We start from the raw sequence: 17358 nt of genomic DNA on the forward strand, positions 1-17358 counted from the left end.
TTTGTGTTTCATATGAACTTTGCACAAGAAGTGATTTAACAAAGACTTTTAGTATCACAGCCATGATTTAGCCTTTATTTTATTTTATTTTATTAGTGTTAAGTATCGTATCTGCAACTTCTGAATGATACCCAGCCCTATTCCTCACTTACTTTCCTAATCCTAATTATTCATCGCAGTCACTTTTTTAAGATCTTTTCACAATTTTCAGAGGACAGGTACCAACTAGCATGCTAACAGCGAACCTACACTGTATACACACTCAGCTGTCCCTTTTTGACCCCAAGAGATGATTACTGATATCTCTCTATTATTTATACAGAGGGATTTCAGTCTGGTCGCTTTCTTTTTTTCCTCATGGCAGCCATATTTGTTGTTTTGCTAGTGACAGGCAATACATGTCCCTGATTGGCTAATCCACCTGTCAATCACGCCCATGTAAAGTATTGGAGAAGTGTGTATTCTGGATGGGCTGTGTGGTGCCAGAAATTCACGTGTTTTCTTTTTCAAAAACAAATAAGATATGAAAATCTGAACTCTGCTCCAAACCACAGGTGATGATTGGCGTTTTTGAACAATTGGATCTTAATTAAAATTCTCTGCAGGGCCATCACTAAAAGATCTTGTTGTACATTCGAAAGTTTGTGGTTACATTTCTTAGTGTTATATTTCTCCCAACGTGATTTACTGTGGTACACTTTAACATTTTATCAATCATCAAGATATACTAAATAAAGAAATAACATTGCAGTTTGATGGTCACTAAGCAACAAGGAAAAACATACAAGTGGGAAATGTTAATAGCTTAATAGACACTTGACTTTGTTTTTGAATGGTGAATATCTGTGGTTTTGTCAGGTGTGTCCCTTAAGTGGGCTTGCTCATATATTGGATTTAGTACAGCGTCAAGATTAATCAAATGAGTTACCTGAGAATGAGAATACTGCAATTATTTAGGCTATGTAATGTCCGTGTGTGTCAGATGCCCTCCCCGTGTCTCCATGGGCTCCTGTTCTGTGTAAAAGTGACTAACCCTGTCGTTCAGACCTCTATAAACATGTTCTGAAATGCAGGACATTCTTGGATTAGTTTAGCAGTTCAAGTTTCAGTGGTTTCTCAAATAACTATGTAACTTTTTTGTCATCTGCTTGTCTCCTTGGATGTTTTTGCTTTGCCTGAAATGTTCCTCATTATGGTTTGTAACTCTGATATATCCATGGAAACAAGCAAGGCTAAGTGACAGGTCAGATCTGTGGAGAGAGAGTGAGAATGCCTCTTTTTCAAGGGTCTTTTTGAGCAATAATAATAAGTACCAATGCAAGATGAATGAATTGGATTCTGTGATATTGTGAAATATTCCTGACAATATTCTCTCCTTGGAAACAAGCAGGTGGTGGACCCTACACCAGAAAGTTCCATAGTTACCTTTAAAGAAGATACACTTTTTTTTTTTCAGTTTATTTGACCTTTATTTCACCAGGATAGTCCCACTGAGATGAAGAATCTCTTTTTTCAGGGTCCCACAGGGGACCCTACTGTCCAGGTGTTTAGAGGTAGAGGAAACCGGAGCACCCGGAGGAGACACAGACTCTGAGAGAACGTGCTCTGTAGTTATGCTCTATGACACCTGTGGATCATTCTGTTATAATTCTTAAATCTCAATATTCATTGAAAATGACTTAGTATAAGAAACAAGACCAATGACTTTTGTGTTAGAAAACTGTGGTGTCCAATGGGAGCTGATGTGGCCGTAAACAACAAAGCGCTGAATGTTGTGGGCCCCTCTTGTGGGCCCCTCCTGTGGAGAGCTGCACATCACACTAGAGCAGAGTTTTTTTTGTTTTTTTTTTACATTTGGACCAACATTACTACTCAACGCTGCTCTATCGATGCACATATCACCATTTAAGAAAATAAAAATGGCTAAGGACGTTAGTACTGATAATAAGAGATTTATTAATAAGTGGGTAAAGGTTGCTCAAATGAATGCACCAGTCACTCCAAATACAACTTCAGGTGAGTAAATGATGAGAAGAAACAACTAGAACTTGGCTAAAAGCTCTGAAAAGCTCTGCAGTAATAACATCTACCTCAATTTTTTTGTGTCTTAAAAATGTAAAAACAAAACAAGTTCATTTTAAATGGTTTGCAGTGATCCAAAGTTCTTCCTCACTTCTGTATTCTGAGCATCCTCATTGTTCACCACTGTGAGTGGTGCTTTTCACAACTTTCAGAGACCAGAGCAGAGTTTTGTCATCACATTAATACTAACAAAGAAACATTTTAAAATGGAAATAGAATGTTGAATGAAATCAAGTGTTATATGGCCGCATATGTACACAAAAATGTAAGCAATGTTTTAAATTCCCAGATTTTGTTATTATTTTTACAAAAGTGAAAGTTCAGTAGTGATCCTTGCTTTAAGATAAAGTTGTAGGCCTCACAGTGGATTTTAAAAGCTAGGTATCAGTATCGGTAAATATTGGTTATCGGCCACAGCAGCGGGCCAGTTATCGGATATTGGCTTTGGCTCAACAAATTGGCCCATCCCTAGTTCTAGTATCAATGAGAATCTGATTTTCGATACTCTTCACAGCCCTGATCCTGTCCTTTAACCCACATGACTTTGCCTACTGGTTTCTCTTCTGTCATCAGACTCTTTCAGTGTCAGTTTTATTACCCGATCTCCACCTGCGCCTCCTGGAAACTTCTCTTTGCTTCGGGCTTTGCGGTTGCCTAGCTGCCCACCTACTCGCGGCCCCGCCCTCCTTCACCTGTCTGCAACCCTGATTCAAAACACTCTGACTAATTATTACGGCTCCATTGTTGGTACTTGCCGGAGATTCTGTGGGCGTATTGGAAAAGGACTCTCACATTAAGGACACATTAGGAGGTATTTTTGCTTTTACATGTGAAAATCTATAGCCTCTGGAATAACCGTGGGCCCAGGATCGAGTCCAAGCACGACCTGCTAATAACGAAAACAACAGCGTTCAGTTACATCACTCACCTCCACAGATATTAGCCCTGAACAATTACTCAAATCAATCACTTCTGTAATTGGTGTAAATGGCAATTGGCAAAGAGTGTAAGTATTTATGAGGCGTAATGTACTCTAGGGCTATATTTTGTCAAACTTTTTTTTAGTATCAAGTGCCCCTCAAACCGTGGCCTAGTGTGAGTAATGTTATTAAAGAGGGACGTGTTTAAAGGGCTCATATTACATTATTTTCTGATCTAAGTTATGTTTCCTCATCACAAACAGACCTGGAGTTGTGTTTTGTTTCATTCACACATGTTTAACACACAAACCGTCCACATTTAGACTATTTTTTCTCACAAACAGAAAACACAGCAAGTGCTGTGTTTTGAACACCATGCACCTTTACTAGAATTCTTTAGATGATTTCACCCCAAACAAACTCCGCAGTAAAGGCCCCAAGCATCCAGCCAGGAGACTGAACCTTGAGACCTTCTTGCTGTGAGGGGAAAGTGCCAGTTGCAGCACTAACCCTGTTTCCTGTGCTCAGGTGCTGGAGTACGTGGGCAAAGGGAAGAGCATCATGGACGTGGGTTTGGCTCAAGCTCGCCTCCCTCTGTCCACGCGCTGTCATTACTACGAGGTGGAGATCATCGATGCAGGAGAGAAATGCTACATCGCTCTGGGACTAGCGAGGAAAGTGAGTATTATTGATATGAGTTTGATTAAGTACATTTGAAGTGATATCTAGTTGTTAGATTAGACGACACTGTATCGTCATTGTTTTACCTGGGATCCAGAATGCACACTTCTTCAGGAGGAATCATGAGGAACAGGCATGGTCTGTCTGTATCAAAACAAACATTTCTGTGGAATCAATGTGATTGTGTTCAAAATGATGAGCGACCAATGAGCTCTTTGTTTCACAGGCGTCACTTAAAAAAACAAATGTGATTGGATGATCATGTTCTGGCTTGAGATGTGACGGTGGGCACAGAGACCAGACTGATCCTCTATGTATAAAAAACAGAGAGAGACGAGTCTGGATTTACCAGGAAAGTCCTGGTACAAAATATAATAAAGCTTGAGTGGAGCAAAACAACAGCAGTACCTCACATGACTGAAGTATCCCTTTAGGCCTTTTTATCTGAGCCCGTGTGTTCATGCGAGAAGCTGTTCTATTTAGCAAATACAGTTATTTGACAAAGGTTTTATTTTTTTAAAATAACTTTTAAAAAATCATAAAAATGTGTTCCTTAAGTATAAATCATGTCTGAGTTTTGAATAGAATTGTGTGTATTGATGACATATGGAGTCTTCTCTATTTTCTCTCCCTCCTCTTTCTCCTCCTCTCTCCTCTCTCCTCTCTCCTCTCTCTCTCCTCTCTCTCCTCTCTCTCCTCTCTCTCCTCTCTCTCTCTCTCTCTCTCTCTCTCTCTCTCTCCTCCTCTCTCTCTCTCTCTCTCTCCTCCTCTCCTCCTCTCTCTCTCTCTCCTCCTCTCTCTCCTCCTCTCCTCTCCTCTCTCGCTCTCTCCCTCCTCTCTCCTCTCTCCCTCCTCTCTCTCCTCTCTCCTCTCTCCCTCTCTCTCCCTCTCTCTCCCTCCTCTCTCTCCCTCCTCTCTCCTCTCTCCTCCTCTCCTCTCCTCCTCTCCTCTCTCCTCTCTCTCCTCTCTCCTCCTCCTCTCCTCTCTCTCCTCCTCTCTCTCCTCTCTCCCTCTCTCTCTCTCTCCCTCCTCTCTCCTCCTCTCTCCCTCTCTTCTCCTCCTCTCTCTCCTCCCTCTTCTCTCTCCTCCTCTCTCTCCCTCCTCTCTCTCCCCCTCTCCCTCCTCCTTCCCTCCTTTCTCCCTCCCCCTCCCTCCTTTTCTCCCTCCACCTCTCTTCTCTTCCCTCTTCCTCTGCCACCCCTCCTCGGCCCCCTCTCCTTTTTCCCTCTGATGGTTCTCGGTTCATTAACAATTTTTGTCTTTTGGAAAAAACAATTTGAAAGTTTTAGCACCTCTAATTTGAGCTGCGTCGCTTTTTCCAAAGAATTCACACGTGTTTCCAGTTAACCCTCATGTTTACACTGCAAAAAGCTCGACGTCCAACTGCAGCGCTGCTCACTGCAGCTCAGACCATTCTTCCTGATTGTCAGGGCTCGCCACTCCACTCATCTGACCTGTAACTCGGCCTTTGAGATAGTATTGCTTTGTCTAGAATGTTCTACAGTAAGGCCATGTCTAAGCGTATGTCCATGCAGAAAAGGAGGCGTGATACCATCAGGCCAGTGTACAGGTCAGATCTGTGGAGCGTTGACCCCCTCACAGTAAGAGTCCATGTTTTTCAAGGTATTTTTGATCAGTACAATTATTATTTAATATATCAACTAAAGCCCTATTCACACAGGATTACTACTGCCAATGGACCCTTGGTGATTTGTAAGAATTGCGGACTTGCTTGCAAATTACAGACTTCGCTTATCCCATGTGAATGCGCTGCAAGTAACACCAAATTACCAGACGTCCCCAGGTTGTACTTATTCTGCACCTGTGAGCTATAGTGCCCAGGCACCAGGGCACCACGTTTGCTCAATATGGCTTTGTCCCGTGGGAATAGGGCTTTACTGTTCAATATATGAAAACTGGAACAATATTTTTTCTTATGTGTACATTTTCTTTGCACTACTGGGAAACTTTTTGTTATTTTTTGACTATGTGATAAGATTTAAGGCATAAAACTTCTATGATTCATAACAGATGCAAACTAGATACTGGTTCATTCTGCTGTTTATTTATTGCAGCTAATGTTTTTGAAGAATATAGTAGATCTAAAATAGTTTTTGTGGTTTAAATCTGCTCTTGGTTTTTGTGTCAGTGGTAGAAAATGTGTTTAAATATTATCTTTTATCATCTATATTTGCTACAACAATAGCATTGTCTGCATTGAATTAAATTGAAAGGCATTTTATTTTTTGATATCAGGAAGTGAGCTGTTAGCATTCTAGTGTTGTAGGACTCCGCTCTGGTCTGTGAAGGTTGTATGAAGTGCTTCTAAAGTCATGGTGAATCATTAGAATGCTCAGAATGCAGAAGTTACAGTAAGTGAGGAAGAACTTTGGACCACTGCAAACTGTTTTGAAGACAGTTTTGAAGCAATCAGGTCCAGCAACTTTACAGAAACTGTAGAAAGAGAATGTTTAATGCTATACTGTGGAACGTTACAGACAAAGCAACAACATTTCCATAGAGATGAGCAAGTTTCTGGAAATGTGACATATTTTGCAGTGTAGCAGAGGCTTGTTGCTAGTATTGAAACCAAAAACATATAAATTTGATAAACATTTGGACTCGCGCTGAGGTTACTAAGCATATATTTGTGTTCAGTCACTGTGAGACTGGGTAAGTACATTTTAAATCCTCATTTGACATTTTGGTGCCGCGCTCAGTTTCATAATGTTATTTTTCCTATAGACTTCCATGATTTGTGGATTTTCAGCTCCTCTTGAACATGTCATGAGTGTGAGATATGATTGACTCTCCCGGGGTCTGATCTGCACCGTTTAGAACCAAAATAAAGATGAAACTCGTACTTAACCGCCCCCGCTTAGGAAATACAAGAGCAATAATCCTGCAGCACTCATCATTGTAAAAAATAATATTCCCCTTGAGATAAGTTTAGATTTATTTATTATTAGGGCATAGACATAAACTGTATGTATAAACCTGCTAGTCGCATCTTAAAATGTCTGTATTAACTCGCTTTGCATGATCCTTTTTTAAATTTTGCTATTTTCCTCCAATTCAAGATCTGAGCATTAATAACAGACAAATCAGGTGTCATTTTTCCCGGAAATCGCTCCCACCAGCGCTAGCAACAGATTTGATTGACACGTTTGCTAAACGAGCAGTGCGGGTGGGAAGGGGCGTTACCTTCACCAGCCTCGCTCTGATTGGCTCTTTGGTTGCTTGTGTTGGGAAAGTTAATTTTCTACATGAACTAGTTCAAAGTTCAGTTCACAAATTTCTAAATTAACTAGTTCATCTTTTTTTTCCCCAATACGTTGCTGTGAGCGATAATTTTTCAATATCATTGCCAAAGCCCATATAGAACCACACACAGCAATTATTTGATCAGTTTTAACAATGAAACTGTGTTAGATTTCATCTTCATATCAAATGTTTAGTCCTTATCCAACCAGGGTTCACATGAGCATTTAAGAAACAGCTCTGTGCGTTCAATCCTCACACGAGGAGCAGCTGCAGCTTTCACCCTGACAGTACAGACAAATTAGTTTACGAACACAACGGATGCACACAGCCTGAGTGCAGAAAGTACCGCTGTTTGTGCGGTTAACACATAGAACTATGTGGATTAACATGAAGTTGCAACACTTGTGCTGTTGTCAGCACTAAAACAGTTTATATAAGGTACGATGCTAAATTAACATGAGTGAGGGGGATACGACTTCATGACCCATATACATAAATGAAGAGAAGAAACGTTTCAAACTTGAGTAGTAGCCGGACATCCACTCATATCTGATCAATACACCTATCCCCGCCCCCCGGGAGAGTCTGAAATCTGCTGAAATCCTACGAAACTCTGACATACAGGAGACAGAGTCTCTTTCTACAGGAGACATGATACAGACAGGACAGAGTCTCTTTCTACAGGAGACATGTGCAGTAGCTTTTTTGTTTTACCTTGTTTTGATGATGCATGCAGCGATGTGACACTGATGGCTCGTGTTGTTGCCAGATTGAATGTTTTTCCACTAAATATTGCGGCCTCTTTACGGTGTGTTTAGCCGGGTTTTCCCCTGGAACACTAAAGAAATCTGGAACCCTAATGATCAAAGTTAAATAGAAGTGCATGCTGTTAGACACCAGAATGAACACCTTCTCAGTTCGTTCACCAGGCAGTAATACAATGTATTCAGTTCACGTTCGCCCAAAATATGAACATTCAGGTACAACCTTGTTGCTTGCTATGACACTCGCGGTCACAATTCCAAGTATGGTTCTCCGCTCCAAATCTACTCCTATAACTGCTAGCCTTGATGAGTTTCATTTGACTGGAGCCAAACGCTCTCGGTGACATCACCCTCCCCACAGTCCATCTTTATACAGTCTGTGGGTGTGGCTTATCCAATTTGTTGCCTTAAAAATGAGCTTGTACTTAAGTGCCCCTGCTTGTAAAAGACCGGGGCTCTATCCCTGCAGGACTTGTGTACACTGTCAAAATAATACCTCCCATGAGATGTGTTTAGGTTTATTTATTGTTAGGACATAGTTCATCTAATTTGTTACCTTAAAACCCCAAATAAAGCTGAGACTTGTACTTAACTGCCCCCTGCTCAGGAAATACACTGTAAAAATAATATTCCCCTTGAGATATGTTTAGATTGATTTATTATTAGGCATAGTTCATCCAATTAGTTACCTTAAAACCCCAAATAAAGATGAAACTTGCACTTAACTGCCCCTGCTTAGGAAATACTGAGGCTTTAATCCTGCAGGACTCATATGCACTGTAAAAATAATATTCCCTGTGAGAAATGCTTAGATTTATTTATTATTAAGCATACTTCACCTAATTTGTTGCCTTCTGAACTAAAAAATAAATGTGCAGCTTGTACTTACATGCCCCCTGTAAGAAATACTGAGTCTCTCATCCTGCAGGACTCATAAGAATGTAAAAATATGCCTCTTGAGACAAGTGTAGATTTATGTATTATTAGTGCATAGGTTATACAATTTATAAATATGAAACTTGTACTTAATTGCCCCCTGTTTAAAAAAATCTGTCCACTGTGCATAGTCTGCATCTAACTATAAAGCGTTTTGCTTTCTGATAATCAGGAAGTGCGTGTTAGTTGCATGCTAGTCTCTGAAAGTAGTAAAAAGTGCTTGGAAACTTGTGGTGAATAATCAGCATGCTTAGAAGTGGGTCTGGGCGATATAGGAAAAAAAAAATCACGATTTTCCCCCCAATATTGGTCAATTTCAATTTTTGATTTGGTCTTCTTCCATCTTATTAAAAACATAGACACGTGGACTTAAGGCATACAGAAAAGAGCAGGGGTCAGGATCACCACAGTTTTTATTTTGTGTTGATAGTTTGGAATGAATTTGTACAGTAAAATTTAGTTAGTGACAGACACATGTACACGCGCCCTACTATCAACAACACAACAGCACACAGAGAGACGGACATGCGCACACAGAGAAACGGACGCACACAGAGAAACAGACACGCACACAGAGAAACGGACACGCGCACACAGACGCGCGCACACAGAGACAGACGCGCGCACACAGAGACAGACGCGCGCACACAGAGACAGACGCGCGCACACAGAGACAGACGCGCGCACACAGAGGCAGACACGCACACCGAGGCGGGTGCACAGAGACAGACGCGCGCACACAGAGACACACGCGCATACACAGAGACAGACGCGCACAGAGAGGCAGACGCGCGCACAGAGACACACGCGCGCGCACACAGAGACAGACACGTGCATACACAGAGACAGACGCGCGCACACAGAGACAGACGCGCGCACACAGAGACAGACGCGCGCACACAGAGACAGACGCGCACAGAGACGCACACAGAGACAGACGCGCACGCAGAGACAGACGCGCACACAGAGGCGGGTGCACAGAGATAGACGCGCACACACAGACACAGACACGTGCATACACAGAGACAGACGCGCACGCAGAGACAGACAGACGCGCACGCAGAGACAGACGCGCACGCAGAGACAGACACGCACACAGAGGCGGGTGCACAGAGACAGACGCGTGCACACAGAGACAGACGCGCGCATATACAGAGACAGACGTGCACGCAAAGACAGATGTGCACACACAGAGGCAGACGCGCGCACAGAGACAGACGCGCACACAGAGAGACAGATGTGCACACACAGAGACAGACGCGCACACAGAGAGACAGATGTGCACACACAGAGGCAGACGCGCGCGCACAGAGAGACAGACGCGCACACAGAGAGACAGACACGCACACAGAGGCAAACGCGCACACACAGAGACAGACGCGTACAGAGGCAGACGCACACAGAGACAGACACGCGCGCACAGAAGCAGACGCACGCAGAGACAGACGCGCACACACAGAGGCAGACGCGCGCACGGAGACAGACGCGCGCACGGAGACAGACGGCACGGAGACAGAAGCGTGCACAGAGACAGACGCGCACAGAAGCAGACGCGTGCACATAGACAGACGCGCACACACAGAGGCAGACGCGCACACAGAGGCAGACGTGCACACAGAGACAGACGGGCACACAGAGACAGACGCGCACACTATATATTCTATATATATTCACCCAACTATGGAATAAGACCGTCGTGCCCTATACACACATCTAAATACAAAGACAATGGCTCTTATAATCCAGCCCATGTACAGTCCACCAGAGGCGAGAGACATAATAATCAACAGATGCTTACAAGAAAATGCTTAGATTAAAATCATCATTAAGAGCTTTTGGAGCTAAAGTTTGGAGGGTATGAATCCAATATGCCTCCCTGTGTTTGAGCAGATGGTCACGGTCAGGACATGCTCAATGCCACAGAGACGGAGTGAGCAAATGTCATGTCTGTGATCATTAAAGTGGACTGCTATAGGATCATCTCGGTCATTCCGTCTGATGTACTCACTTATTCTCTATTTGAGCTTCCTTGTGGTCTTACCAATATAAACTAGGCCACATGGACATTTCAACATGTAAACCACATGTGTAGATGCACATGTGATGATTGTTTATGAGAGATTTCTTCCCAGTGTGAGGGTGTAAAAAGTGGTCTGTTTTTACTGTATTATTACGCTGGGCACAGTTGCCACAGTGGTAGTTTCCATTGGGTAGACGGTGCAACAGAGAATGGGAGGATAGGTTTGATTTATTTGTGGAATTGGCACATACCAGATAATCTCTCAAATCTAAGAAGCAGCTCCCTGTCCTCCAACGCACCTGTCTCAAGTAATTGATGTGTAAAGTTCTCATTTTTTTATATACTTGTTCATTAAAATAAAATGGCAAATATTTGTAGGGACTATTTTGTCTTTCCAAATATTGGTTGTGACATGTCCCCACCGTCCTGATGCAAACCTACGCCCTTGAATTAAGTATTGGACTTGTACTTTTGTACTTCGTTACCACTGGTGAGGAATAACTGCAAACTGTTTGAGATGAACTAGTTCTGTTTCTCATTGTGAAATCAGGTACAGCACCTTTTTCAAATTTCGATTTCGCTTTGATTTTGATTAATTTTGTGGTTTTCCTTCTTTCTCTCGTGACATCCAAACAGAGCGGAGGATGTTTACGGATTTACACATGACTCAATGGTTCCATACAAGTTAATCTCTTCATCTCCCCATGCAGTAAAGGCCTTTCGGAAAGACTTCAGTTTCACGTTTTATCTGCACACTTCAATGTACCTGCCCTGACAGAGCCATCCCCATCCCTGGTACACAGCTCCTGACCTCCTCACACCAGGTTAGACAAATAGACCTGCATTAGGCCTCTCCATAGACCGCCCTGCCCTCACAAACAAAAGCCAAACTTTCCTCTGCTCCTTGAATGCACCGCACGCCCTGCTTTAATCCAAGCTTTAGTCATATTTTTAGAGTGGTGATACAGATCGTGATAGGTGGAGTGGTGATGGCTATCTCCTGCTTTTAGACATGTTTATTGTGCTACAGTGTGAAAATGCAGGTAGTGCAGCACCATCTGATACCAAACATTTCTTTACATTATAGCAACTCCAACATGTTTTGAACTAGTGATATAGGTCACGTTAGGCTGAAAAAGGTTAAAGAGGGGCTACTTGACTTCCATGGGATATTTATAACATATATTCGGCTATATTCACCGAAAACAAAGTATGAACATATTTTATAAGTTTCACTTTTGTTTTCTGGCGCTCTTAAAATCCCCACTCCCCCTTGAGAGCACAATCGCAACACAATCAGCGTACATTCCACGAATGAAACGACTGCACATCGCATCAGGTTTGTAAAGTTGCCGTGTACATTTTTGTATCATGATTTTGTATATTTATGGGCCATTGTCGTGTGGGAGCATGGCGGACGTAGGCTTGTGGGCCTAACAAACCGTAAAAACCGTAAAAAAGGAAAATATAATGGCATGCAAAATGTGTACATTTAAGTGTATATTTTATAATTTTGTATATAAAAAACTAATTTAAAAAAAAAAAAAAAAAATCTGCTTTTAAAGCCAGGAACATCTTACTTATGTCATTCGGTGCAATGGACATATTGTTCAAATTTTATTGCATTTAAAAAAATTTATATTATTTAAAATGATGAAAAACTAACTAAGATCTACAAATAAACAGTAGGCCATTAAAATGTTCCTTAAAGTTTTGAAAAATTTCACAATTTGCCTTAATATTAAGTTAAGTTATTAGTAAAATTTTTGTTGTTGTTGTGTTTTTTTTTTTTTTTCATAAAAAGAGTAAAACACTTCAAAACGTTCCTCTTTTGGTGACAACTTTATTTGAAACATTAAAAGTAGTTATTTTGTATTAATTTTGAAAACACTTTTGTATGTTCATGCCAAGGCTTTTAAAGAGAACAGGTGATGATTTTGTAAAGTTCTCACTGATTCTATGGGTGACTCCTTTCACCGAATGACATTTTAATATTTTAAACCTGTAATATTCTTTCAAATTTGGCTTCTTCTTTCAATTGTGTATTGGTACAACTAAAGTGATATAAAACACATTTTAACAAATATTTATTACTAGAAAAGTTGTGGCTTCTGGACACAAATATGCCAATGTCACATCTTCAGGCATTTTTTTGATGAGGGAACATTTTGTTTGATTCACGCATGTTTGAGTAACCCTTATTACTAGTCTCTCTACTTCTCCAAATGTCAGAATGCTGGGTTCCACCTTGTGATGTCATGTAGTGGTAGATTAACAGCTCCTTTTACCTTTTGTTCAGAAGAGATTAACAATTCCAGGTCTGAAATTCTTCAAATGATTCTAGTGAAAGTGTGTGGAATTTAAAAAGGTCTTTTAGTTTGAGAGAAGAACAAAGGCCAAATATCTAGACTTTATGTGTTAAACATAAATGAATGAAACACAACTCTAGGTCTGTTTGTGATGAAGAAACAACATTAGAACATAGATCAGAAACAACTTAATTTGGGCCTCATCTGTCCCACAGACCCTTCAGTACGTCCTTAATATCCACATGTTCATTTTGGGGTCTGTTTGTGCTCCTGGGTGAGTGAGGGAGTCTCCAGCGTGTCAGAGCCAGAGGAATCTTCGGCTCTAGTTCAGACCTGAAACAAGAGAATACAGTCTGGACAAGGAGCGCCATTCATCTGTCTGTCTCTCTCTGTCTCTGTCTGTCTCTCTCTGTCTCTTTCTCTATTCAACTTCATTATTTCTCTCCCTCTCTCTGTGCTAAGGGCTGTCCGGTCCCTGTATGACCGGAGCAGGAGCTGTGTTCATTGCCGGCAGTAAGTCAGACCTGTTGCTGGTGGATGTTGGACTCCGCCAGGGCTGCCCTTTGTCACCGGTTCTGTTCATTGTATTTATGGACAAACTTTCTAGGTGTAGTCAGGGGCCGGAGGGGGTCCGGTTTGGGGACCACAGGATCATCTCTGCTGTTTGCAGATAATGTTGTCCTGTTGGCTTCATCAGGCCAGGACCTGCAGTGTGCACTGGGGCGGTTTGCAGCCGAGTGTGAAGCGGCTGGGATGAAGATCAGCTCTTCCACGTCCGAGGCCATGGTTCTCGACCGGAAAAAGCTGTCTTGTCCTCTCTGGGTGGGTGGAGAGTCCTTGCCTCAAGTGGAGGAGTTCAAGTATCTCGGGGTCTTGTTGTGAGGGGAGGACGGAGCGTGAGATTGACAGGTGGATCGGTGCAGCTTCGGCAGTGATGCGGTCACTGTATTGGACCGTTGTGGTGAAGAGGGATCTACCGTCAATCTCCATTCCTACTCTCACCTATGGTCATGAGCTTTGGGTAATGACCGAAAAGACGAAATCACGGAAACAAGCGGTCGAAATGAGTTTCCTCCACAGGGTGGCTGGGCGCTCCCTTAGAGATAGGGTGAGGAGCTCAGTCACACGGGAGGAGCTGCTGAGGAGCAGCTGAGGGGAGGGCATCTGTTCTGGATGCCTCCTGGGCGCCTCCCTCGGGAGGTGTCTCAGGCACGTCCCACCGGGAGGAGGCCAGGACATGCTGGAGGGACTATGTCTCTGGGTTGGCTTGGGAACACCTCGGGGTCCCCCCAGAGGAGCTGGAGGATGTGTCTGGGGTGAAGGAAGTCTGGGAGTCCCTGCTTAGACTGATGACCCCACGACCCGGCCCTAAATAAGCAGAAGAAAATGGATGAATGGATGGATTTTTCCATCATACCATCCATCTCTCTCTCCCCGACCATTCCTCTGTTTGTCTTTCTTTCACTCTCTTTCTCCCCCCCCTCCCACCAATCATCCCACTCTCTCTCTAATTATTTCTCTCCATCTCTCTCCCACCATTTCTATGTTTCTCTCTCTCTTTCTCTTTCTCTCTCTCTCTCTCTCTCTCTCTCTCTCTCTCCCTCTCTGTCTGCCATTTTCATTGTTTGTCATTTTCATTATTTCTCTTCCTCTCTCTTTCTCTCCCTCACTCTCTCCCTATTCCCCTTTGTCCGTTCTTCCCTCCGTTTCTTTCTCTTTGTCTTGTGTTCTGGGTTGTCAGGTTGATTTGGCTGGAGCAGTTCTGTGCTGGTGGTTTCCCTCGCAGGTGTTTAATGACTCTAAAAATATCTGCAGTCTATGCCACTGCTCTGGACGCCTGTATTTGAGTATTTTTGGGCCGGAGCTGTGTTAAGTTTCATTCAGACTGTGAGCGCTCGCCTACCGTGTTATGGCTGAATCTCAACTGTGAAAACACACTGGAACTCAACCCTCTTCTTTAATCAAGTCCAGTTAGCGACGGGTTTCAGATGACATCACATTTTATAGGCCAGAAGTGAATACAGATGGGAGCAGCTAAGATCAATATAGCATTTTTTTTGTTGTACTACAATGAGTTTTTGGCTCTAGTCACAAATAGAAATGATCAGATTCAACATTTGTGATTGACCTTTAGGAGATTTAATGGTAAAGTACAATCTAATTAATCGTGAAAACTGTCTCTGTCCCATCTGGGAGTATGATGTTATTACATTCTAGGTTCTGAAATAGTGGTAGGTGAATAGAGATAAAAAAGACATTATCCAATCTTCCATTTTTCAGATAGGGGTGTTTGACAGGTGAATTCAACAATCAGGAACACACATGATCTGTCTATATTTGGGAAAAAAATGTTGAAAAAATAAATTACAGGGAAGCTTTAAACCCTGTTCATGTGTTTAATGTTGTTACTCTGAGATTTGTTTGTTTGTTTTACATGTGTCAGTGAAAAAAAAAAAAAAAAAAAAAAAAGAATCTGATGCACCATCATGTTTAGCCAGGCCTGAGACCTAACTGAGGGAGTGGTGACCAGAGCGATACAGACGTGGACAAAATTGTTGGTACCCCTCTGGTAACGAAAGAAAAATCAACAATGGTCACTGAACTAACTTGAAACTGAGAAAAAAACTTTAATAAATACAAAAAAATACTGAAAAATAACCAATGAAAATCAAACACTGTTTTTGAATTGTTCAAAAAAAAAAAACTAATGAAAATGGCCTGGACAAAAAAGGTGGTACCCCTAGAAAAGATTACAAGTAACTGGGCAATAGCCTCTAATCTGCATCACAGGTGTCTTCAGTCAGTCTGTCTGTTTAAAGGGCGACATGTGTCATTGTGCTGTTTGGAGACATGATGGACACAACACTGAACATGGACCAGAGAAAGAGAAGAAGAGAACTGTGTCAGGAGACTAGAAAGAAATTGATAGACAAGCAGGTTAAAGATAAAGACAATAAGATCATCTCCAAGCAGCTTAATGTTCCTGTGATTACAGTTACACATGTTCTTCACAAGTTTAAGCTCCACAAGACTGAAGCCAACCTCCCTGGATGCGACTGCAAGAGGAAAATGATGACAAAGAGATGGATCATACGAATGGAACCAAAGAGCCCAGAACAACCTCCAAACAAATGAAATGTGAACTTGAAGGACAAAGTACATCAGTGTCAGGGACTTTGAACAGATGAGACAAAACTGAAGCTCTTTGGCAAGACACATCAGCTCTATGTTCACAGACGCAAAAATGAAGCAGACCAAGAAAAGAACTCTGTCCCCACTGTGAAACATGGAGGAGGCCTGGTTTTGTTCTGAGGTCAAATATCAAGATATTTTGGAATGAAATGTGTTGCCTAGTGTCAGAAAGCTTGATCTCAGTTGTAGATTATGGGTTTTCCAACAGGATAATGACTCAAAACACACAGATAAAAACACACAAGAATGACTAAGAACAAAACACTGGACTCTTCTGGAGTGTTCTTCTGTGAGCCCAGATCTCACTTCTACAGAAGTCTCATTGACAGTTACAGAAATAATTTGTTCGCAGAGTTTGGCTCAAAAGGTTGTGCAACAAAATATTAAGTTAAAGGTACCATCAGTTTTGTCCAGGCCAGTTTCATTATTTAGTTTTTTTCTAATAATTCTGTTCAACCACAAGTGAAAAACAATGTTTGATTTTTGTTGAACAAATTTCAATACATTTTTATTCATTATTGCTTTTATCAGTTTCAGGTTATTTCAGTGATTACAGATTTTTCTTTCATTACCAGAGGGAACCAACTATTTTGAACACATCTGTAGGTCTGTATTAATAATATAGAGATCTCATTCTTTGCCAGGCAAATAATGTTCCACAGTGTGGCTTAAAAAACTATTTATCTCCATGGAGACTGTTCTGAAGTGTGGTTTAACTGTGTGTTATCATGGAATCGTGCAGATGATGCAAATGTAACCCCCAGCCATGCCACCAGGTTCTGTTCATGCTGAACACATCATTAGTGTGGATTCATTTGTAAATCCTAAAGAGTTTGTTCTTGTGTTTCAGGACTACCCCAAGAACAGACACCCGGGCTGGAGCAGGGGGTCAGTGGCGTACCACGCAGGTGAGGAGCATACATGTTTACACTGCACCTTTCTCCTTAACTATCAACTATATGACCTTATCAAAATATTTTCTCTCAAGATCCACCCACTGACCCAAAGATCAGGGGTTCAGTCCTCCTCTTGTCCGTGCAATGCCATTGTGTCTGTGGGCAAGGCATATGAAACTTTTGTCATAGTCTCATATAAGTGACAGGATCCTGCTACGAATCTGCAGATGAACTCGAGACATTTGGTTTCTCCTGTCTCAGTTCAGCTTTATTCAGGTCTGCTGAACATTGTGA

General features: G+C 42.0%; 1 protein-coding gene across 1 annotated transcript in view; it reads left to right on the forward strand.

The window, feature by feature from the left end:
• Nucleotides 1-17358, forward strand: part of spryd3 (SPRY domain containing 3) — a 55106-nt gene that overhangs the window by 15201 nt on the left and 22547 nt on the right. The window contains exons 7-8 of the mRNA XM_055166089.1: nt 3531-3680; nt 17019-17076. Coding sequence (XP_055022064.1) covers nt 3531-3680; nt 17019-17076 — 208 coding nt within the window. The remainder of the gene's footprint in view (nt 1-3530; nt 3681-17018; nt 17077-17358) is intronic.

The sequence above is a fragment of the Boleophthalmus pectinirostris genome, unplaced genomic scaffold (assembly GCF_026225935.1).
Source record: "Boleophthalmus pectinirostris isolate CB_2022bp ecotype Guang Dong unplaced genomic scaffold, ASM2622593v1 HiC_scaffold_8, whole genome shotgun sequence".
NCBI lineage: Eukaryota > Metazoa > Chordata > Actinopteri > Gobiiformes > Gobiidae > Boleophthalmus > Boleophthalmus pectinirostris.